Raw genomic sequence first — 23,600 nt, forward strand, 5'->3', positions numbered from 1 at the left:
GGTGTGTGTTGCCACAGGCACAGGCGGGCAGACAGGGAGTCGGCCCTGTCTGAGCACAGACAGTGTGAGCCTCCTTTCGCAGTGCCTGGTGCTGGTCCTGGCACTCCTCCTCCCTTGGGAAAATCCTCTTGGTCTCTCCCTGCCCCATGTAAAGCAGGGCAGCTCTCCTGGTGCTCCGTGGGGCTGAGTTCCTGCAGCTCTCTCCCCTTCTTCTCTTGAGGAAACACACGAGCATTGGATCCCAAGTTGCGAAGCCACTCCAGCAGCCCAGCGAGTTCCCCTGCCCCCATGTGCAGTCACATCTGGCAGTGGATGCCTGCACAGGGTTATTGGAGCCCAGGAGCAGCCCCTTGCTCGCAGTGAAGTGCTGGCAGCCACCCTGGAAGTGCAGGGATGCTCAGCCTCAGGGGCACCTCTGAGTTCCCCAGAAGGCGAATGCAGCACCTGCAGTGTGGGGACAGTGGGGACACACACGGTGCCCATTACTGAAAACCACTTCTGTAAAAGGCAGAAGGAAAATGTTTTACATCTGCACAGGACCAAAGAGGTCGCTGGTGGGCAGTGGCTACATGTGAACCAGCCCAAAGAGAAACGCAGCCCAGGGATCCCAGCTGTCTCCTGGATTGTGGAAAGTAATCCAAGAGTTACGTTGGTCAAGCTACAGCTAACACCAGAGCCAGAATTTGGTCCCAGCACATGTTCTTCTGTGATGCAGGGGTTTGTGTGGCCTTGAAAGATACTGCTGCTGTTGTTATGGTCAAATCAGGGTTGATACTGGTTCCTTCCTGTAAGCAAGGCTCGAGAATGTGCTAAAATACAGTTCCTGTGTGGGGGCAAGGTCCTTTTCTGTGACTTCAGTGCTCTCAGTGCCCCTCTCTGTTTATGGAATCTGAGCCCTGGCTGCTGTGAAATGCTCTTGAGTAGAGTTGTGTAAATCTCAGCCTTGTTCCCTGTGCTGAGAGGCAGCCGTGCTGCAGGCAGGAGGGCTCGGGACCGTGCAGGAGCTGGAGCAGTTCCCAGAGGAGCCCCCATTGCAGCGCCGGGGGCACAGCTGTGTCACAGCTCAAGTGGGACATTGCCCACACAGGTCCTTGGGTCCTGACCTGAGGCTGCTGTGGGGTTTGCAGGGAAAAAGGACAATTATTGCCTAGTTGGAAGTGAGAAGGAAAACCTAATTCCTAAATTAACACAAATGCAAACTGAGTGAATTTCTGCAGTGCTGTGGTGGTTCTGGCCCCTCCTTCCTGTGCCTCAGACTCTCCCCAGCAGGAGGGTGTTTGGTGGGTCCTGATGTCCAAAATTCCATCCTTGCTTTCAGTGTGTGTCAGTGCCTTGCGTGGCGCTAGGAGCCTTGCAGGAACAGCTGCTTTGCCCTGTTTCTGCCCAGGGCAGCTCTTGTGCAAAGATCAACTCTGCTGGAATGGGACAGGAATGGTTCAGCAAGTGCAGCCTTTTCTCACCAGGGAGCTGCCTCTGGTCTGCCCACAGCCAGAGCCAGGCTGGAGCTGCCAGATCCCTTCCTTGAGGGCTGGGAGGGACTTGGAGGCAACAGAGAATGGTGACAGGAAGAACCGGCAGGTAGAGATGCTGGGAGCCAGCAGGTCTCGGGCTGTGGCAGCACAGACTGGCCCCTCAGGGGACAGGGGCTGGTCCAGGAGCACTGGGTGAAGAAGGACCAGGCTGGCTGAGCCTTCCCCTGTGGCATCACCAGAATCCCACAGGAGACAGAGATGGAGCATCCTGGGAGACACCCAAAGAAACAAAGGCCCCTAGGACAGATGAGACTGAGGCTTTTTGTGGTGTCACCCTGCAGCAGAGAAAGCCATCAGTAGTTTGGTGAGTGAACCAGGCACTGGCTGCCAGTCTGGCTCCTTTGGTGCATCTGGGGTGGAGAGGAAACAAGCCAAACTGGCTGGGACCTGTGATCTCCTCTGAGAGCCCCACGGGTGCTACAAGTTCCCTGCCCACCTCCGAAGCATTGTCGTTACGCCCACAGTTGCAAATGAATAAAGAGCCTGGTCTGCAGGTGAGGGACGAGCTCTGGATTCTTCAGCCAAACTGAACGTGCTGTCACTGCACTCGGAGTGATGAACCCCAAACTTCCCTACGTTCTCCTGGTCGGGGCTGCTGTGATCATCTTCATTCTGTCCTGCATGCTGCTGAGCAGGGGTGGGCGATCGCCCAGCTGTGAATCCCAGCCCAGCGTTGAGGAAAAGACAGGATCCGTGAGCCAGAGCCTGGTGTTTGCTGACCTGACAGCCGAGGAGATGTCCCAAGTGGTGTGGTACCTGCAGGGACACCTCGGGGTGCCGCTGGTTGACGCCTCCCGTGCCAGACCCTCGGACAACTGCATCGCCTCCGTGGATCTGCAGGTGCCCGCCAAGGCAGAGGTGCTGCGGTTCCTGGACGGCGGCGGGGCTCGTCCCCCCCGAGAGGCCCTGGCTGTGCTGTACTTTGGGAACCAGGCAGAGCCCAACATCAGCGAGTTCGTGGTGGGGCCGCTGCCGACGCCAGCGTACCACCGAGACGTGACGGAGCGCAAGTACGGGGGGAAGCTGCCGTACCACCGCAGACCCGCGCTGGGCAGCGAGTACGAGCAGCTGGGAGCGTTCCTGAAGACAAAGGCATTTGCAGCAGCACCGACCTTCATGAAAGAAGTCCTTGAATATGACAGCACCAATGTGGCATTTCAGACCACAGTCCCTCACGGATTCCAGTCTGGAGATCGGGTCACCTGGTTTGTGCTGTTTCAGAACGTGAGTGGATTCTTTGTGCACCCGGTGGGGCTGGAGGTGCTGGTGGACCACAGCAGCCTGGACATCTCGCAGTGGGCGGTGAGCAGGGTCTTCTACAACGGGCAGTACTACAGGGACATGGCTCAGCTGGAGAGTGCCTACGTGCAGGGTCGCATCAGCGTGGAGAAGGTGAGGAAGGCACCACGGGACGGGGACTTCTCGTCCATGAAGCCTCGAGCTGCTGCGGCTGCGCTGTTCCCAGTGCAGTTTGAGCCGCAGGGTCCCCGCTACAGCGTCAGGAACAACCACGTGCGCTTCCAGGGCTGGAGCTTTGCCTTTGGGATGAGCGTGAGCACAGGCCTGCGGCTGTTTGACATCCGACACAAGGGGGAGAGGGTTGCCTATGAGATCAGCGTGCAGGAGGCGCTGTCAGTGTACGGCTCCAACTGCCCGGGAGGGATGTCCACGCGCTACATGGACGGCAGCTTTGGCCTGGGCCGCTACACCTCCCCCCTGGTGCCGGGGGTCGACTGCCCCTACCTGGCCACCTTGGTGGACACCCACGCTCTGTCGGACAGCCTGAGGCCCCGCAAGAGGAAGGCTTCCCTCTGCATCTTTGAGCACAACCTGGGCTCCCCTCTGCGGCGCCACTACTCCAACTTGCAGGCGCTCTACTACGGGGGGCTGGTGAACTCCGCTCTGGTCATTCGCTCCATTGCCACCGTGGGCAACTATGACTATGTGTGGGACTTCATCTTCTACCAGAACGGGGCCATTGAGGGCAAGGTGCAGGCCACGGGGTACCCAAGCTCATCCTTTCTTCATGGGGATGGCCTGAGATATGGCAACAGGCTTTGGGAGCACACCCTGGGTACCATACACACCCATTTTGTCAACTATAAGGTGGACCTGGACGTTGGAGGTAGGTCTGGCTTTTTTTTAGTGCCTGCCAATGTTCTGATAAACCCCAGAGCTTTGAAGTTTGCCTTCTTGTCCATACAGTCCCAAATAACTTACATCAGACCTCTGCTTCTTTATTCTCCTACCCTCTTCTTTCATTGCAAAACTATTTTTCGATATATAAAGCAGTCTGTCAAGGTCATTGAGTGGAAAGCAGTGGGAATTTCTGGGAGCTCTGTGTTCAGCTCCGGGAAAGTATGAAAGGTAGCAGCTGAAAAATGTTTGTGTTTCCTTGAGGCCTCATGTCTGGCACGGTGTGTGTTGCCACAGGCACAGGCGGGCAGACAGGGAGTCGGCCCTGTCTGAGCACAGACAGTGTGAGCCTGCTTTCGCAGCGCCTGGTGCTGGTCCTGGCACTCCTCCTCCCTTGGGAAAATCCTCTTGGTCTCTCCCTGCCCCATGTAAAGCAGGGCAGCTCTCCTGGTGCTCCATGGGGCTGAGTTCCTGCAGCTTTCTCCCCTTCTTCTCTTGAGGAAACACACGAGCATTGGATCCCAAGTTGTGAAGCCACTGCAGCAGCCCAGCGAGTTCCCCTGCCCCCATGTGCAGTCACATCTGGCACTGGATGCCTGCACAGGGTTATTGGAGCCCAGGAGCAGCCCCTTGCTCACAGTGAAGTGCTGGCAGCCACCCTGGAAGTGCAGGGATGCTCAACCTCAGAGGCACCTCTGAGTCCCCCAGAAAGCGAATGCAGCACCTGCGGTGCGGGGACAGTGGGGCACACACGGTGCCCATTACTGAAAACCACTTCTGTAAAAGGCAGAAGGAAAATGTTTTACATCTGCACAGGACCAAAGAGGTCGCTGGTGGGCAGTGGCTACATGTGAACAAGTCCAAAGAGAAACACAGCCCAGGGATCCCAGCTGTCTCCCGGATTGTGGAAAGTAATCCAAGAGTTACGTTGGTCAAGCTGCAGCTAACCCCAGAGCAAGCATTTGGTCCAGCACATGTTCTCCTGTGATGCAGGGGTTTGTGTGGCCTTGAAAGATACTGCTGCTGTTGTTATGGTCAAAATCAGGGTTGATACTGGTTCCTTCCTGTAAGCAAGGCTCGAGAATGTGCTAAAATACAGTTCCTGTGTGGGGGCAAGGTCCTTTTCTGTGACTTCAGTGCTCTCAGTGCCCCTCTCTGTTTATGGAATCTGAGCCCTGGCTGCTGTGAAATGCTCTTGAGTAGAGTTGTGTAAATCTCAGCCTTGTTCCCTGTGCTGAGAGGCAGCCGTGCTGCAGGCAGGAGGGCTCGGGGCCGTGCAGGAGCTGGAGCAGTTCCCACAGGAGCCCCCATTGCAGCGCCGGGAGCACAGCTGTGTCACAGCTCAAGTGGGACATTGCCCACACAGGTCCTTGGCTCCTGACCTGAGGCTGCTGTGGGGTTTGCAGGGAAAAAGGGCAATTATTGCCTAGTTGAAAGTGAGAAGGAAAACATAATTCCTAAATTACAGTAGTTTCACGAATACAAGCCGCACGGATTATAAGCCGCACCCCCGGTGCCTCGACAATGTTGCTGTCTTTGTCAATAGATAAGCCGCACCCCGAATATTAGCCGCACTTTCGTTCGTTGCGAGAATCCGTGCGCAGCTTTCACAAATTGGCCAATTAGTAACAGGATCGCGGCATAGCGGGCTTTACTGGCTCGGGGCGGGGCCAGGCAGGCTCGGCCCGCTCATGGTTGCCGACGGGGCCGGGTGGCCCAGCTCAGCGCCACGGCTCGGCGGGGCTGGCCGGGTGGTGCTGCCGCCGCCGCCGGGCTCGCTGGCCCCCCTCTCCCGTCAGCACCGCCCCGCTGCCGCGTTCACTCGCCCGGCTGGCAGGGCTGCCGCCGCCGGGCTCGCCGTCCGCCCCGCTGCCGCTTTCGCTCGCCCCGCGCCGCGCCGCGCCCGCCCCGCGGCGCTTTCGCGGCTCGCGGCGGCGCTTTCGCGGCTCGCGGTTCGCGGCTCGCGGCGGCGCTTTCGCGGCTCGCGGTTCGCGGCTCGCGGCGGCGCTTTCGCGGCTCGCGGTTCGCGGCTCGCGGCTCGCGGTTCGCGGCTCGCGGCTCGCGGCTCGCGGCTCGCGGCTCGCGGTTCGCGGCTCGCGGCTCGCGGCTCGCGGTTCGCGGCTCGCGGCTCGCGGCTCGCGGCTCGCGGCTCGCGGCTCGCGGCTCGCGGTTCGCGGCTCGCGGCTCGCGGCGGCGCTTTCGCGGCTCGCGGTTCGCGGCTCGCGGCGGCGCTTTCGCTCGCCGGGCGGCGCTTTCGCGAGCGCTGCTTTCGCTCGCCCCGCCGGCAGGGCTGCCGCCGCCGCCACCACGCTCGCCGGCCGCCCCCTCCCGTCTGCACCGCCGCCGCGTTTCCTCGCCCTGGCCGGCACTGCAGGCCCCCGCACCGCCGGGTTCCCCCACGCTGCTGGCCCCGATTATGCTGGGCTTCCCCCGCTGCCAGGCAGCCCCACTCGCCGGCCTTCCTGCTTCTGCCATGCTCCCCTGCACTGCTAGCCCCAGTTCTCCCGGGCTCCCCCGCCCTGCTGGCTCAGGCTCTGCCGCCCGCCCCCGACACTGCTGGCCCCGCCTCTGCCAGGCTTTCCCACCTCTGCCGGGGCCGGCCGGGCTCCAGCTTGGCTTGGGGCTGCCGCGGGCTCTCACTTCCGTGTTGGCAGCTTTTAGAATTTTGTTAATAGATTAGCCGCCCCGGAATATTAGCCGCACTTCCGGGTTTCCACCAAAATTTTGGTCAAATTGGTGCGGCTTGTATTCGTGAAATTACTGTAACACAAATGCAAATGGAGTGAATTGCTGCAGTGCTGTGGTGGTTCTGGCCCCTCCTTCCTGTGCCTCAGACTCTCCCCAGCAGGAGGGTGTTTGTTGGACCTGATGTCCAAAATTCCATCCTTGCTTTCAGTGTGTGTCAGTGCCTTGTGTGGGGCTAGGAGCCTTGCAGGAACAGCTGCTTTGCCCTGTTTCTGTCCAGGGCAGCTCTTGTGCAAAGATCACCTCTGCTGGAACGGGACAGGAATGGTTCAGCAAGTGCAGCCTTTTCTCACCAGGGAGCTGCCTCTGGTCTGCCCACAGCCAGAGCCAGGCTGGAGCTGCCGGGTCCCTTCCTTGAGGGCTGGGAGGGACTTGGAGGCAACAGAGAATGGTGACAGGAAGAACCGGCAGGTAGACATGCTGGGAGCCAGCAGGTCTTGGGCTGTGGCAGCAAAGACTGGACCCTCAGGGGACAGGGGCTGGTCCAGGAGCACTGGGTGAAGAAGGACCAGGCTGGCTGAGCCTTCCCCTGTGGCATCACCAGAATCCCACAGGAGACAGAGATGGAGATCCTGGGAGACACCGAAAGAAACAAAGGCCCCTAGGACAGATGAGACTGAGGCTTTTTGTGGTGTCACCCTGCAGCAGAGAAACCCATCAGTAGTTTGGTGAGTGAACCAGGCAGTGGCTGCCTGGCTGGCTCCTTTGGTGCATCTGGGGTGGCGAGGAAACAAGCCAAACTGGCTGGGACCTGTGATCTCCTCTGAGAGCCCCACGGGTGCTACAAGTTCCCTGCCCACCTCCCAAGCATTGTCGTTACGCCCACAGTTGCAAATGAATAAAGAACCTGGTCTGCAGGTGAGGGACGAGCTCTGGATTCTTCAGCCAAACTGAACGTGCTGTCACTGCACTCGGAGTGATGAACCCCAAACTTCCCTACGTTCTCCTGGTCGGGGCTGCTGTGATCATCTTCATTCTGTCCTGCATGCTGCTGAGCAGGGGTGGGCGATCGCCCAGCTGTGAATCCCAGCCCAGCGTTGAGGAAAAGACAGGATCCGTGAGCCAGAGCCTGGTGTTTGCTGACCTGACAGCCGAGGAGATGTCCCAAGTGGTGTGGTACCTGCAGGGACACCTCGGGGTGCCGCTGGTTGACGCCTCCCGTGCCAGACCCTCGGACAACTGCATCGCCTCCGTGGATCTGCAGGTGCCCGCCAAGGCAGAGGTGCTGCGGTTCCTGGACGGCGGCGGGGCTCGTCCCCCCCGAGAGGCCCTGGCTGTGCTGTACTTTGGGAACCAGGCAGAGCCCAACATCAGCGAGTTCGTGGTGGGGCCGCTGCCGACGCCAGCGTACCACCGAGACGTGACGGAGCGCAAGTACGGGGGGAAGCTGCCGTACCACCGCAGACCCGCGCTGGGCAGCGAGTACGAGCAGCTGGGAGCGTTCCTGAAGACAAAGGCATTTGCAGCAGCACCGACCTTCATGAAAGAAGTCCTTGAATATGACAGCACCAATGTGGCATTTCAGACCACAGTCCCTCACGGATTCCAGTCTGGAGATCGGGTCACCTGGTTCGCGCTGTTTCAGAACGTGAGTGGATTCTTTGTGCACCCGGTGGGGCTGGAGGTGCTGGTGGACCACAGCAGCCTGGACATCTCGCAGTGGGCGGTGAGCAGGGTCTTCTACAACGGGCAGTACTACAGGGACATGGCTCAGCTGGAGAGTGCCTACGTGCAGGGTCGCATCAGCGTGGAGAAGGTGAGGAAGGCACCACGGGACGGGGACTTCTCGTCCATGAAGCCTCGAGCTGCTGCGGCTGCGCTGTTCCCAGTGCAGTTTGAGCCGCAGGGTCCCCGCTACAGCGTCAGGAACAACCACGTGCGCTTCCAGGGCTGGAGCTTTGCCTTTGGGATGAGTGTGAGCACAGGCCTGCGGCTGTTTGACATCCGACACAAGGGGGAGAGGGTTGCCTATGAGATCAGCGTGCAGGAGGCGCTGTCAGTGTACGGCTCCAACTGCCCGGCAGGGATGTCCACGCGCTACATGGACGGCAGCTTTGGCCTGGGCCGCTACACCTCCCCCCTGGTGCCAGGGGTCGACTGCCCCTACCTGGCCACCTTGGTGGACACCCACGCTCTGTCGGACAGCCTGAGGCCCCGCAAGAGGAAGGCTTCCCTCTGCATCTTTGAGCACAACCTGGGCTCCCCTCTGCGGCGCCACTACTCCAACTTGCAGGCGCTCTACTACGGGGGGCTGGTGAACTCCGCTCTGGTCATTCGCTCCATTGCCACCGTGGGCAACTATGACTATGTGTGGGACTTCATCTTCTACCAGAACGGGGCCATTGAGGGCAAGGTGCAGGCCACGGGGTACCCAAGCTCATCCTTTCTTCATGGGGATGGCCTGAGATACGGCAACAGGCTTTGGGAGCACACCCTGGGTACCATACACACCCATTTTGTCAACTATAAGGTGGACCTGGATGTGGGAGGTAGGTCTGGCTCTTTTCCCTCCTTTTTAAAAATCACTCTCCAAAGACTTTTAGACTCCAAAAACTTAACTTATTTGGTGATTATGCAGTTTTTCCTTTCCACTTGTAGGGTAGGGTGGTGTGCTTGCAACAGGGGGTGGCAAAACTGCCGGGGCAGGGAGAAGTCAGATGAAATCAGACTGTCACTGTTAATACTGCCAGGGGAGCTGTGCATGGATCTTCTTCTGTGGGGCTCAAACCTTCACAGATGGGCACAGATTCAGTTTTGAAATGGCCCTTACGAAAGTTGTGAACTCAGGTGTTACAGGAGCAGAACTCTGAGGGGCTTCATGGTGGGATGGGCAGGAGGTGCTGACCAGTAACCCCTCTGCCAGACCTGCCCAGGCACTGGCATCAAATGCTCTCAGCAGACTCTTGCCACCTTGTCCCCAGGATGATTTGCTCCCATGCTGCTCCTGTTGCTTGGAACCTTGGGCAGGGCCCAACTCTCTTCTTTGGGCAGGGCCTGGGAACAGCACAACACTGCTCATGTCTGTGATGTGCAAATGTGTGCAGCCCCTGGGCTGCTCCAGGGCCCTTCACTGTGCAGGATGAGCAGCAACAAAGCTCGTGCTCTAGTACATTTGACTATGCTTGCACAGGAAGCAAACCTGTTCTTCTGCCCTGGGGCGAGGCTCATCCCTTGTCCCCTCTTGTCTCTCATAGTGTCTGCTGCAGAGTGGTGTTGCCTGGCTTGGACAAGTGTCCAGCCATAGATCACCACGTGGGATGTTGTCATGGCATGAGGAGCTGCAGAGCAGCAGCTGCTCCTGGAAGGGTCAGTGCTCAGAGCCCAGGGTGAACAGGGAGAGCAGGCACTGTGATGTCCTTGGGGACTGTGGGGACTCTCCTCAGTCACTTTGTTTTGGCTTTGCAGGGGTGAAAAACTCCCTCGTGGCCCATGACATGGCATTTGAGATGACACGGGCTCCCTGGAGCCCAGAGCAGCAGATAGAGCGGCCACGACTCACCAAGAAAGTCCTGGACACAGAAGACCAGGCTGCCTTCCGACTCCAGTCCAAGATGCCCAGATACATCTACTTCGCAGCCAACAGCAAAAACAAGTGGGGCCACCAGCGTGGCTACAGGATCCAGATCACCAGTTTTGCAGGGGACCACATCCCTGAAGCCAGTTCCATGGAGAGGGCCATCAGCTGGGCAAGGTCAGGCTGTTCTTGCTGGCGTGGCAGGTTCTCAGAGACCCCCTCAGCCCTGCCAGCTGGGAAGGCATTGCTGGATGTCCCTTGAAGCACTCTTCTGGGCTTGCTCCATCCGAGCAGGCCTGTGCTCTGCAGGCTTTCAGGAGCTGATTTAGCTCTGCCCTGCCTCGGGGGGCTGCTCCAGTCTCGTTTCTTGTCCTCAGGTACCAGCTGGCTGTCACCCGGAGGAAGGAGGAGGAGCCCACCAGCACCAGCATCTACAACCAGAACGACCCCTGGACGCCCACTGTCGCCTTTGCTGACTTCATCAACAACGAGACCATCACCAACGAGGTAAGCTGGTGTGCCTGGGCTGGAGTGTAGCACCCAGGCTCAATGGGAGCCCCAAGGAGCAGGGAGACCCCAGCACTGCCCCTGGGGCAGTGGGCCCAGCTGTGAGAGCAGCAGGAAAGAGGAAAGTGGGTTTGAGCATCCCCTCCTCTGTGTGCTGCTTGGTACTTTGGTCAGAGGACACAGAGAGTGGGTGCAGAGCAGAAGCTCATTTTTCCCTGTGGAGAAATGCTGGCAAAACCTCATGAACATCTCTGTGAGGCCATGGAGGTCATGGCAAGGCCCCTTCCACTGGGTGGGTATCTGCAGCCATGGCTGTGGCAGGTCTTAGGGGAAGGGAGGAGTTCTTTCCCAGGAGAGGGGAGCTTGGTGTGTGGGAATGCAGCTGGCTGGTGCTCATAGAGTCTCCCTCCTCCTCTTCTGTCACTCCCCACTGCCCCATGTGTGTTTTGGCCACTGCTGCTGCAGCTTCTGAAGTAACCCTGGGCTTGTGGCTCTTCCCTGCCTAGGACCTGGTTGCCTGGATAACTGCTGGCTTCCTTCACATTCCGCATTCTGAGGATATTCCCAACACTGTGACCGTGGGAAACTCGGTCGGTTTTCTCCTGAGACCCTACAACTACTATGACCTGGACCCCTCTATATACTCCCACGATGGTGTGTTTTTCACCAGCGAGCAGGACTTTACAGCATGTGAAATCAACCCTCTTGCCTGCTTGCCCAAAACTGCCTCTTGTTTGCCAAACTTCCCTCCATTCACCTATGATGGTTTTCGAAATATGAGCAGGCTTTAATGCTACAGGATGGTGTGAGGAGATGTGGTCAGAGACCCCAGGCTGACCATTCTGTCTCTGATTTTCAGCTTTTTAGTGAAGTTGTCTCAATTTTCAGTTGTCCAGTGACTTGACATTTTATTGTTGCTTTGGAAATAGTGCTCTTGAAAAGGGAAAAGTGATTTTCCTAGCATGATGTGAGATGGATGTCTATGTTATCTGGTAATTCTTGAATTTGAGTCTGTTGCCAGAGGAAAGTGAGGAGAAAATCCTGTTCCTCTGCTGTAGAAGCAAGTGCTGTGTAGTGCATATCTCAGGTTAAAAAAATGAAAATGGTGCTGGTCCAATGTTCTCAAGTGTCTCGTTCTTACAACTTTCAGCAGGGTCTCCTGGGGGGTGATGCTGGTCTCTGCCGTGTTTCCTGTGCCCACAGACCAGCAGTGTGGCTCTGGGTGCTCATCAGGACATGGAGATTTCCAGCTGGAGGGCAGGAGGGACAAGCTGGGGCACGTCCCAGGGCTCAGGGGCATGGATTGAGGTGGGCACTGGCACCAAGCCCTGTGGCTGTTGGGAGGAGGCTGGGTCATGGCCAGGACTGTGTGGGTTGTGGCTCTCAGGCCCTCAGTGCCTGGGCACAAGGGAGGGATCTGGTTGGGACCTTGCAGGAAGGGTCTCATGGCTGCTGGAGATGCAGCAGGGCCAGTGCCACTGCCTGTTTGCCAGGATGCTGGTTGGGCTCTGGTGCCCCCTCTCACAGCTCCATCTGTGCTAGGATGTAACTCAGGCTCAGTGGGCACCTTTGCAAGGTGACAAACTGCTGTCCCTGCTGTCCCCTCTGTCCTGGCTGCAGGACCGTGGGGATGCTGGCAGCAGTCAGTGCTGATGGTGATGGCAGGGCAGTGCCAGGATGGGGCAGTGGTGCTGTGGTTAGCCCCGCTCTGCACAGGGAAGGTTTATCTCTACAGCCACTGCTGCCTGCCCAGCATCTGCAGGGTTAAGACAAGGAACAGAAGGGAGATGTGCTTACTTCCCCTAATAACTGGATCCATCCTCTCCAAGCTTTGCAATGTAGGATCTGGGACCAGAGAGGAAGGGCAGATGTACAAACATTGAGCTTACTTTAAATTATAACTCTCTAGGGAAGCACAGCAAAGTTGCCTTTTATGGTTCCCAGCAAATCCTGGCAATGTGCGAGAACGTCCCTGTGCACCCTCCCTGCGAGTTCCTCCCTGCTGAAAAAACAGGGGAGGAAAATAAACCTGAGCCAACCCAGCCCCTTGCTCTAGTGAGCTGCTGGGAGGATTCCACAGCTGGAAGCGTGTCCTGCCAGACTGCAGGAGCACTCAGTGCCTCAGCAGGCATGAGCCTGAAAACCGTCCTCATCCTCCTTGGTCTGGCATTAGCCACAATATTCGCTTTGGTCTGCGTGTTGCTGACCAGGGAAAGGACCCCCAGAACCTGCCAGCACCTGCCCCTGGAGCAGGAGGACGTCGAGGATGGCCAGAGCCTGGTGTTTGCTGACCTGACAGCCGAGGAGATGTCCCAAGTGGTGCGGTACCTGCAGGGACACCTCGGGGTGCCGCTGGTTGACGCCTCCCGTGCCAGACCCTCGGACAACTGCATCGCCTCCGTGGATCTGCAGGTGCCCGCCAAGGCAGAGGTGCTGCGGTTCCTGGACGGCGGCGAGGCTCGTCCCCCCCGAGAGGCCCTGGCTGTGCTGTACTTTGGGAACCAGGCAGAGCCCAACATCAGCGAGTTCGTGGTGGGGCCGCTGCCGACGCCAGCGTACCACCGAGACGTGACGGAGCACAAGTACGGGGGGAAGCTGCCGTACCACCGCAGACCCGTCACCGGCAGGGAGTACTTGGACATCAACGCCCTCATCCAGAGGGAGCTGAAAAAGGCTCCGCGCTTCCTCACTGCGTGCTGCGAGTCTGACGGGACCAACCTGGCCATCCTCACCACAGCCCCACGGGGCTTCAAGTCCGGTGACCGCGTGACCTGGTTTGTCCTTTTCCACAATGTGGCTGGCACTGGTTACTACCTGTCTCCAGTGGGGCTGGAGGTGCTGGTGGACCATGGGGACCTCCACATCTCCCAGTGGCGGCTGCTCCAAGTCTTCTACAATGGCCGGTTCTTTGCCAGCACAGAGCATCTGGAACAGGAGTTTGTGGCCGGTGCACTGGAGGTTGTCAGACTCAAGCACCCCCAGGCTGATTCTGTGCTGGGCTCAATGAAGCCCCGGCGCCCTCCTGGGTCCCCGGGCCCAGTGCAGTTTGAGCCCCAGGGTCCCCGCTACAGCGTCAGGAACAACCACATCACCTTCCAGGGCTGGAGCATCGCCTTCGGCATGAACCCCAACACCGGCCCGCGCCTCTTCGACATCAGGTACCGTGGGGAGAGGATTGTCTACGAGCTGAGTCTGCAGGAAGCCTTGGCCCTGTATGGCTCCAACTGCCCCGGGGGCATGTCCACTCGCTACCTGGATGGCAGCTTTGGCATCGGCAGGTTTGCCTATGAGCTGGTCCGGGGGCTGGACTGCCCCTACACAGCGACCTACGTGGACAGGCACTACCTGGTAGAGACAGATACTCCCAAAACCAACCAAAACTCACTCTGCATTTTTGAGCATGACTCCTCCCTCCCTCTGAGGCGCCACTTCTCCGACTCACAGTCCTTTTACTACGGCGGGCTGCGGAAAAACACGCTGGTCATCCGTACCATCTCCACACTCATTAACTATGATTACATCTGGGACTTCATGTTCCACGGCAGCGGGGCTGTGGAAGTCCGGGTGCACGCCACTGGCTACATCAGCTCCTCCTTCTTCCATGGCCGAGGCACTGACTATGGCAACAGGGTTGGGCCCCACACGCTGGGCACGATGCACCTCCACCACATCCACTACAAGGTGGACCTGGATGTTGACGGTAGGTCTGGTCACCTTTGTGCATGGCTGTGGGTTAGCTGAGGTCTGCCTGGGGTGTAGAGCTTGAGAAGGTTTTCTATTCTGCTTCACAGGGCAGCTGAACTCTCTGGAGACCCAGGATATGGAGTATGAGTTTGTCAAAGATCCCTGGAGCACGCAGAACACCATTGAGCGGCCACACCTCCGCAGGGAAAGGCTGCAGAAGGAGGATGAGGCAGCATTCCCACTCAATGTCCCCCTGCCCCGCTACCTCTCCTTTGTCAGCCCCAATCTCAACAAATGGGAGCACCCACGCAGCTACAGGATCCAGATCATCAGCTTTGCTGGGAAGCACCTGCCCACCAACAGCTCCATGGAACGCTCTGTCAGCTGGGGCAGGTGGGTGCCAGGGCCTCAGCTGCTTCTGCTCCTGCTGGAGGGAGGCTCTCACCCCTGGACAGGTCTGCACCAGGCTGCAGGGAAGGGTTAAACAGCAAACATGCATAGCTTTTGGCTCTGAAATTTCCTTGAGATGTTGCTCAATAACATCTGCTCATAGTAGCTCAAAGGCAGGAATCTGACCCTACACCAGACTGATTTAGAGCAGCCCCGTGTGATTTTCCCTTTGAGGGGAAGTAGGCTGCAGAACAAATTCCTAAGGGAAGCACGGGCACTGCCAGGTTGTGATATCTTCCCATGAGGACAGAATGCCTTTTGGAAAATGCTTGGGATAAGCACAGACCAGTCTCACTGCCAGGTGAGCTGATGGAGCTCACGGTGGGGTTATTCTGTGTGGGGCAGAAGTAGCTGTGGCTTAAGGGACTGCATTGGGCATTGAATGGCAACCTTTGCACCTGGATCCATTCAGGTTTCCCAGCCGTGCTGGAAAAGCCACAGGCAACAAGGGATCCCCCACACAGCTCGAAGATGCTGGGGCTGCTGCATTCCTGCCCCTCACCAGCCCTTTCCCTCCCTGCCCCAGGGGTGCATCCAGTCCCAGTTTGCCAGTGCATCCCAGCTGGCAATGCCATGGCTGCCCTGCCCTGCCCTGTGCTGGCATGGACAGGCCTCTCTGATCCCTGTGCTGGCAGGTACCAGCTGGCTGTCACCCGGAGGAAGGAGGAGGAGCCCACCAGCACCAGCATCTACAACCAGAACGACCCCTGGACGCCCACTCTCGCCTTTGCTGACTTCATCAACAACGAGACCATCACCAACGAGGTAAGCTGGGCTCCCTGGGCTGGAGAGAAGCTGAACCCTGTGGGGGCCATCCTGGCTCCTGCCCTGGACAGAAGCTGCACCAGTCCCAGAGCCAGACTGAGCAGCTGCTGGGCTGGCAGAGTCCAGCTCTGTCAGACACAGGCCTCCCTCTTCTTCTCCCAGGACTTGGTTGCCTGGATCACTGTGGGGTTCCTGCACGTCCCTCACGCTGAAGACGTCCCCAACACAGTGACCGTGGGGAATGGTGTTGGCTTTTTCCTGAGGCCTTACAACTACTTCAATGAGGACCCCTCGGTGGATTCATCTGACAGTGTTTACTTCAGCAGTGAACAGGATGCAGGGGCATGTGGGGGCAATCCCCTTGCCTGCCTGTCCTCTGCTGCCACCTGTGCCCCCCACCTGCCCCCCTTCCAATTTGGGGGCTTCCTCAACCTCAGCCTGGCACCGCCTCTTGGCGGGCTCTGATGGGCCAGGGCTGCTGCTGGCTCTTGGGTGGGTGCTCAGAGGGTCTCTGTCCCACACCAGGACCTGCCCTCCCCCTGCCCAGGGTGTCACATGCTCAGGGTCAGGTTTTGGGAGATCAGTTCTTGTTCCAGGACTGGAAGGAGGACACAAAACCTCTGAAAAATAGCCCCTGGGAATTATTTTTTTTATCTCATCCTGGATGTCACCCTGTGTACTGTGGGGTGCCCACAGCTGCTGCCCTCCTCTGGGATGGGACTTCCACCCCCTTCCCATCATTGGTGCACACAGGGTGACAGTGCTGGCCAAGGCTGCCCATAGCACAAAGCTGCAGCTGCCCTTGGAGCTGTGATCCACCTGAGGTTTTGCCCACAGTGGAAAGGGTGAGTGGTGTGGTGCTGCTGTGAGCCTGCCACAAAACATCCACTGCAATCATTGCAGCATCGAGGCCAATGGGCCCAGGCAGTGCCAGGCTCTGGCTGCTGCTGCAGTGCCAGCTCTGCAGATGGAGATGGTGCACTGGGCTTGCTGGGAGGCTGCTGGAGGAGCCCATGGCTGGGCCGCTGGATGGGCACTCCCTGGGCTGGGCTGTGCCATGTCCACCCTTCCCAATAAACAGGCACTCAGGTGCTTTTCCTGAACAAACTCGTGTAGCTCATGGGTGCTGCTCTGTCTCCAGGGCCAGGGCCAGACCCCAGCGTGGGTGGTGCCCTGTTAGGGATGACCCTGGCTCAGTTCTGTGGGGGTCCAAGGGATGTGGTGCTGCCCCAGAGCTCAGCACAGAGCCCAGCATGGCTGTGTGATTGTGTCTCTTGGGCCCCAGTGCTGGCAGGAGGCTCCTGCCAGGCAATATGGAGCAAACAAGGGAGTTAATGTTTAACAGTTGTTCTGAGCTGTGTTAATCAGTTCTGGGCTTGGCTGCTGCCCAGCATGCTCAGCCCCCCTGTGTGGGGACCCTTGATTCTACACCCCCAGCTGCATGTGCAGCTCTGGGCTGCAGGATCCCACAGCCCACAGAGCCCATCCCCACTGTGCCAGCCTGGGATGGGGACACCAAAAAGCTTGGTGAGGCCATTGCCAGCCCTGGCACATGGCTGCAGATGCTGAGCACTCACCAAAGTGTCCCTGGGGGTATGGTGGGATTGCTGTAGTGGAAGGGTCTGTTCAGAGAACACTTTGAGGGGCTTGAGCCCTAACAGCTGTGGCATTTGTCCCTAGGAGCCAGCTCAGCTTGGTGGGAGAGGAGATGGGAGGAGAGGGCAGCTCAGGCCATGGGTCAGTGTGAGGCTGCAGTGACCCCTGGGTGCCCTGGGGTGTCAGCAGGGGCTGTGCCAGGCCTTGTGTGAGGGGCAGGTTGTGTCCAGCTGGCTCCCTGCCCACCACGGCGTGCCCACGTGTGGGGTGCCTGGACTCTGCTCGTGCACTGACGCAATGACCACACTGCCACAGCCCAGCCTGGACCTTGCAGCTGTCAGGGAATGTTCTGGACCAAACACTGGCACTGCCCTGGCCATTGCTGCATCCAGAACCTTGGAAATCACGAGCACACCATGTCCCAGAGCCAGCTGATCCTGAGCTTGGTGTGCACAGACCCAGAAATTGGGACAGAAATTGGGTTCCCCCAGCCTGGCCCCTCTCCTTCCCTGGGAAATCCAGCCAGCCAGTTTACAGAGCACATCCCCAGTGGTGCTGCTGGCAGGGCATGAGCTGGACCCTGAGCAATGTCAGAGCAGCCAGGATGCAGAGCCCTGCAGTGCCCAGGCAGCTCCTGCTGCTCTGCCCTGAACCAGCTCCACACAGTGACTTTGGGGCCAGGGATTTATCCTCAAGGCAGGGCATGGAGGAGCTCTGGGATCATGTGGACCCTGGCACCTCTGGCACAGTCCTGACCTGTGGCATGTGCACCTGGCACTGCACAGGGGGTACAGGGATGAGCCACTCTGTCCTCTGTGCTGGGAGGGAAGAGGTCACTCCTTCCATTCTGCTTCCTGCCCTCTCCCCACTATGGCCCCAGTTTTCCTGCAGTGACTTTTCCTAGGGGACTGGAGTGCTAGTCCCCATCCCCCAACACCTTTTGCCCCATTTTCCACTGTGAAATCTCCTGTGAAGGATTTATTACTGATAGTTTCAAAATATTTTTGGAATAGAAGCCAAGTCTGTTACATTCCTTCACGCTGGCCAAAGCCACTCTCAGCTGAGGACCCTGGAATGAGCTGTTGGGGAATTTGTTTTGCAAGAGTAATTCAGTTCCTGTGCAAACTTCTGTTTTGTTGGGATGTTTGGCAGGTCAGGAGCTCAGTCCAGGTCTGGGACCACCTTGCTTGGGTGCAGCAAGGCTGGATAGGACATGACTGCAGCAGGGCTGAGTCTGTGGCTTTGATTGCTTTTCTCACAGGCCATCCATGCCCATATCCCAGGGAGCTCTGCTGGTGTTTGGCTGTCAGACCCCATGGCTCCCCGGGCTGTGCATGGGCAGAGGGGCAGGATGGGGCCTGTAACTCCTGCTGTTTGTCAGCAGGATTCAGTACTGGACACAGCTCTCACAGAGGCAAACAACATAGGGCAGGGGTTCAAGGATCTTGACATGAATTTTCTCAGGAAGGAGATAAGTGATGCATTTCACTGGCTGTTGATCATTAATGCCCTGCTGCCTGCTCAGCTGTGGTGGGTGCTGGCTGGGCACCCTGTGCTGCTATTGCAGGGGTGTGTGTCCATGCACTGGCAGCTGTGGATGAGAAAGTTGCAGAGCCAGCACTGCTACCAGGGTCAGCAGAGTGCAGCTGGGGTGGAGGGGACGGCCATGGGCATGGCAGGGTGAGTTGTGTGTTTGGCTCTCTACCCACAGCCAGGGTCTGATAGGGCAGGAGGGATTAACTCAGTGGAGCAGTGCTGGGAGAAGAAGTGCTGTCTCTATTTGCAAAGGTCCTTTAGCCCCCCACTAGAGATGAGAAGAACATGGCTGGCACCAGGAGCATCCCAGGCCTGGTTGTCTGGGACTGTGGGAACCACAGGAATGGCTCTGAAAGTTTCCCATTATGCAAAGTCCTGGTTAAATTAACCAGGTTAAATTAACTTGGAGGGGGGTGGGAGGCTGCCCTCTGCTCCATGAACCCACTCCATGCTCTTGTGCATCCTTGCCATGCTCCAGTGGTGCCTCACAGGGGCAGAGAAACCAGAGCAATTGTCAGCTCTGGACTTGGCAGATCTGCAGGACTGTCACACTCAGAGTGTGGGATAATGGACCAAGGGCCGTGGTTCAGTCAGAGCAGCTGAACTGTTGTACTGGATAGCTGGAGGAGCCAGGGCTGCAGGATCCCCTTGGGTGAGGGGCTGGTGTGGGGCAGGGGATGGTGCTGGGGTTGGAGCACACACACTCCACGTGCCCTCGAAACCTGTTTTCCCCTTTTACGTAAGGTGTTCCAAACATGTTTGTTACAACCCCCTGGTGATGTACCTTTGGAAAGAGTGGTTTTGGGTCCAAAGATCAGTGCTGGGACAGTGACCTGCCTGCTGCAAACAAGACCCTGCAGAGTATAAAACCCCAGTGGCACAGTGGAGCACGGGACAGCCCGAGGCACGCTGAGAGGATGGAGGCCAGCATGAACCTCCTGCACGACGCCGGCATCCGAACCACACACTGGCTGCAGCAGCGCTTCCAGGGCTCCCAGGACTGGTTCCTCTTCATCTCTTATGCTGCTGATCTCAGGAATGCTTTCTTTGTCCTCTTCCCCATCTGGTTCCACTTCAGTGAAGCAGTGGGCATCAGGCTCATCTGGGTGGCTGTAATCGGAGATTGGCTCAACCTCGTCTTCAAGTGGTGAGTGGCCCTGAGCCAGTGCTCCCACTGTGTGCTGGCACACCTGGATTAATGTGGGTCAGATGGTGCTCTCAGCCCCAGGGCTGGAGTAGAACAAAGACCAGAGTTCAGCCCCAGCTGGGCAGTGACAATGGTCACTTCTTCCCAAGCCATGCAGCAACAGCTTCCCTCTTCCTAGAGGCAAGCAGAGAGATGGAGCCTCCTGTAAAGAGGTTCCCATCAGCCAGGGCTGTGGAGCTGAGTGGGGGGGATCTTCACAGAGCCCCTCACCACAGGAGCTCATATTGACTTGCTTCCAGGAAGTTCTTCCTCTTCCCCTCAGGGCTGGAAGTGGGGACATGGGCAGGCACTGTCAGCTGTCAGAACAAAGCCATCAGCTGGGTGTTGTGTCCGTCAGGATGCCCTGGATCACTTGTGGGTCCTTTGCTTCTTCCATCTCCCAGGAGATGCAACTGTGCCCAGGACTTCCAAAGATCCCTTTTTTCTTTTCAGGATTCTCTTTGGGGAGAGACCATACTGGTGGGTCCTTGACACAGACTATTATGGCAACAACTCTGCACCAGAGATCCAGCAGTTCCCGCTCACCTGCGAGACTGGCCCTGGTAGGGTTCCCCAAGCCATGGCAGGGGTTTGCAGCCAGGGGCAGGGGGTGCTTGTCCATGGTGACCTGCACACACAAGGAGGGGGGTGCTGGCTGGCCAGGGCTGTGGCTGGCAGCCTGCAGGCAGCACATGCCCCTGGACAGCTCTGGAGAGAGGTCCCTTTAGTGCTGTGCTCCTGGGGATGCTGGCTGTGCCTGCAGGGGAAGGAGGCAGGGCAGCCCCTGCCCAGAGCAGACCTTGACCCCTGGTGAAGCTGTGGTGGTTCAGCACACACCTCTGCCTGTGCTCACCTCTGGCCCATGCAGAGTCTGACCTGGGTCTCTCTTCTTGCCCAGGGAGCCCATCTGGCCATGCCATGGGTGCAGCAGGTGTGTACTACGTCATGGTGACAGCTCTCCTCTCAGCTGCTGGGGGAAAGAAGCAGTCAAGGACTCTCGGATACTGGTAAGCTGTGTGCCAAAACCACCTGTGCTAGACAGAGGCAGCTCCAGCACTGACAGGCACAGCCAAGCCCATCAAGGCACAAGGCTGCAGACTGATAGCTGGACTGCAGCACCCCAGCTGGGGTCTGCATGGGGACAGGCTCAGCAGGCAGCCAGGCATTGTTTGGAGCATGTGATGGCAGTGCCATGGGCAGTGCAAGCTGGCTTGGCACCAACATGGCCACCTGTCCCTCACAGGGTGCTGTGGACAGTGCTTTGGATTGGGTTCTGGGCAGTTCAGGTCTGCGTCTGCATGTCCAGAGTCTTCATTGCTGCTCACTTCCCCCACCAGGTGATTGCAGGGGTATTCTCAGGTGAGTATCAGACCCCCCATCCCTTTTCCTGCAGCCACACTGTACCTGCAGCCCTGACCAATGCTCCCACTTTGTTTCTGGCAGGGATGGCTGTGGCCAAGACCTTCCAGCATATCCGCTTCATCTACCATGCCAGCTTCAATCGGTACCTGGGCATCACCCTCTTCCTCTTCAGCTTCACCCTGGGTTTCTACCTGCTGCTGTGGACATTTGGAGTGGACCTGCTCTGGACACTGGAGAAAGCACAGAAGTGGTGCAGCAACCCTGAGTGGGTCCACATCGACACCACTCCCTTTGCCAGCCTTCTCCGTAACCTGGGCATCCTCTTCGGGCTGGGGCTGGCCCTCAACTCCCACATGTACCAGGAGAGCTCCCGGCTGAAGCAGGGCTGGCAGCTGCCCCTGCGCCTGGGCTGCATCGCTGCCTCCCTCCTCCTCCTCCACATCTTCGATGCCTTCAAGCCACCCTCCCACATGCAGCTGCTCTTCTACGCCCTCTCCTTCTGCAAGAGCGCGGCCGTGCCGCTGGCCACCGTCGGCCTCATCCCCTACTGCCTGTCCCAGCTCCTGGGCACACAGGACAAAAAGGCTGCCTAAGGCAGGCAGGCACCCCAGCCCTGGGTGCACCTCAGCCACTGTTTGCTTCCCACTGAATCTGCACAGGCTGGTTCTGCGCTGGGAGCAGAGCATGGAGGCTGGGCTGCTGGTGCTGCTGGGTGGCTCCCACAACACGGACCCACAGTGTCAGCCACGCTGGGCTGTGGCTGGCTGATGGCACAGAGAGCCCTGCAGGCCCAGCACTCCCCTGCTGTCCCTCCTGCACTCACACGTGGGGGGCACCTGCCCAGGACCCAGCAGCAGCAGCAGGAGGTCCTGCACTCCCTTGCAGCTCGTGGGGACAGGCCACCTCCACACTGCAGGGCTGGGGACAGCACCACTGGGAGCAGGGCTCTCACCTCAGCGTGTCTGGGGTCTGCTGGAGAGGCAGCTCTGTGACAGGAACGGCAGACACTGTGACATGGAGATAAAGTGCCAGTGTGCTGGACCCCTCCAGCCCTGGGACATTTGGTGCTCACCTCTGTGTGATGCATGCAGGGTGCACACACACCCATGTGTACAGGCATGACATGCACCTGTGCACACATGACACGGGGTGGGGCTGTGCACAGGAGTATTTTATTAAAGCTGAAGGTTGTTTAGCTGGTGAGTTTGAGTGTCCTGCTGGCTAGCACCATGGGATGGGAGGCTCAGCTCCTGGATACAGGGTTGCGGCATGGCCTGCAGACGGTAGAGGAAGGACATTCCTCCTGGGTGCTGAAGACCCTCAACACCTGCAGGACATGTTCAAGCCACTGGGAAGGGCAGTGCCTAGGCCTTTACTTTTTGCTCTGAGGTGCAGTTGAACGCTGACAGCACATGGTGGCAATGAGCTGCTTTTTGTGCTGTTTGTCCAAGGCTTCTGGGTGTACTTTGTGCCAGGAACAGGGAAAAACTTCTGTTACCTTGCTGCTTACAGAACAAGCTCAGCTTTGAGACCAACTGGCTCAGCTGGGGCTGTGCTGAGCCTCCAGGGTGCTGGGGACAGAACTGGCAGTTGGCTGTGGTGTGGGGTTGGGGACATGCCCCTCCCACCTCAGTACCCCAGCCCAGTGCTCCCTCTGCAGCAGGAAGTCCTGTGGGCTCAGCCTGCTGCCATCCAAGCTGTGCAGGCCAGCTATCAACTTTATCAGTAAACATCCTTGCTCAGTCTGAGATAGTCCAAAATATACAGGGAGGTGCAGATACTTTCTTCCTGCCAGACTCTGTGTGCATGTGTATGATTGCTCCTAAAGCACCAGCCCTTACTCTGACCCCACAGCCAGCTCCAGACTTGTGCTGGTCCCTGTGTTCTGATGCCATCCCAATAGTTCAGACAAGGCTGTGGCCATGCAGCAGTCACAGCAACCATGGGTGGGAACCCGACCTGTTTGGGCTGCTTCCATCCCTTTGTTCATTACAGATAAACTTCCTTAGGCTGGAAGTTTCTTTTATTCTGTTTCTCTGTTTATTACCAACATCCGGAGTAAACCTATCATGCCATTTCTAGCAAGAACGGGAAAGGTAAATTCTCAAATTACCTATTGTGCCCCATTGTGGCTCCACAGCGCCCTTTAGTTCCTCCAGAGGAGACTGCAGCAGCTCCAGGGCCTGGCTGGGCAGGAAGGGTGAGCTCAGGGAACACTGAGGACAGCTCAGCCTGATCCTGAGTTTACAGCTGCATCAGCCCAAGAAACTACCCATGGTTAAAAAATGACCAGTAACAACTGCATTCCACCAAGGGAAAGGACTTGGTATGTGGTGAGGAATGAGCTCCTGCCTGTGGGGCACCTGTTCTCCTTTCCAGCTGCTCTCTGCCCTTGCCCAGCCCAAGGTGTCAAGGGGAACCAACTGCCTCATACTTGAGCGTTCGTGCCAAGCAACTCCTTCTCAGCACCTGGTGCAATGCAAAATGCCCCAAAGTACTGCCAGCAGGAGGCCTCTTGTGGGTATAGGAACCCCACAAAGTGGTTAACTAAGCACTGCTTTTATCCCTTGAGAAATGAGCCCTTGCA

General features: G+C 58.1%; 3 protein-coding genes across 5 annotated transcripts; all 3 read left to right on the top strand.

Moving 5' to 3' along the window:
• Positions 1–1,804: 1,804 nt before the first annotated feature.
• Positions 1,805–12,363, top strand: LOC117006335 (membrane primary amine oxidase-like). Of its 2 annotated transcripts, none has more exons than XM_033078715.2 (4): positions 1,805–3,657; positions 9,819–10,104; positions 10,305–10,434; positions 10,941–12,363. In XM_033078715.2, the coding sequence occupies exons 1-4, from the start codon at positions 2,088–2,090 to the stop codon at positions 11,223–11,225; spliced, it is 2,271 nt and encodes a 756-aa protein (XP_032934606.1). In that variant the 5' UTR covers positions 1,805–2,087; the 3' UTR covers positions 11,226–12,363. The 2 variants fall into 2 exon arrangements, with proteins under 2 accessions (XP_032934606.1, XP_032934605.1); XM_033078714.2 differs by lacking the exon at positions 1,805–3,657 and adding an exon at positions 6,874–8,902.
• Positions 12,364–12,369: 6 nt separating this feature from the next.
• On the top strand, positions 12,370–16,184 carry LOC117006334 (membrane primary amine oxidase-like). Of its 2 annotated transcripts, none has more exons than XM_033078713.1 (4): positions 12,370–14,166; positions 14,246–14,511; positions 15,204–15,333; positions 15,496–16,184. In XM_033078713.1, exons 1-4 carry the CDS (start codon positions 12,391–12,393, stop codon positions 15,796–15,798), a joined length of 2,475 nt encoding a protein of 824 aa, XP_032934604.1. In that variant the 5' UTR covers positions 12,370–12,390; the 3' UTR covers positions 15,799–16,184. The 2 variants fall into 2 exon arrangements, with proteins under 2 accessions (XP_032934604.1, XP_032934603.1); XM_033078712.1 differs by having other exon boundaries at positions 12,370–14,134; positions 14,226–14,511.
• Positions 16,185–19,286: 3,102 nt separating this feature from the next.
• On the top strand, positions 19,287–23,569 carry G6PC1 (glucose-6-phosphatase catalytic subunit 1). The gene is made up of 5 exons (XM_033078755.2): positions 19,287–19,612; positions 20,105–20,214; positions 20,550–20,658; positions 20,895–21,010; positions 21,095–23,569. Exons 1-5 carry the CDS (start codon positions 19,383–19,385, stop codon positions 21,604–21,606), a joined length of 1,077 nt encoding a protein of 358 aa, XP_032934646.1. The 5' UTR covers positions 19,287–19,382; the 3' UTR covers positions 21,607–23,569.
• The last annotated feature ends 31 nt before the right edge of the window (positions 23,570–23,600 follow it).

This window comes from Catharus ustulatus, chromosome 23 (genome assembly GCF_009819885.2).
Source record: "Catharus ustulatus isolate bCatUst1 chromosome 23, bCatUst1.pri.v2, whole genome shotgun sequence".
Classification (NCBI taxonomy): domain Eukaryota; kingdom Metazoa; phylum Chordata; class Aves; order Passeriformes; family Turdidae; genus Catharus; species Catharus ustulatus.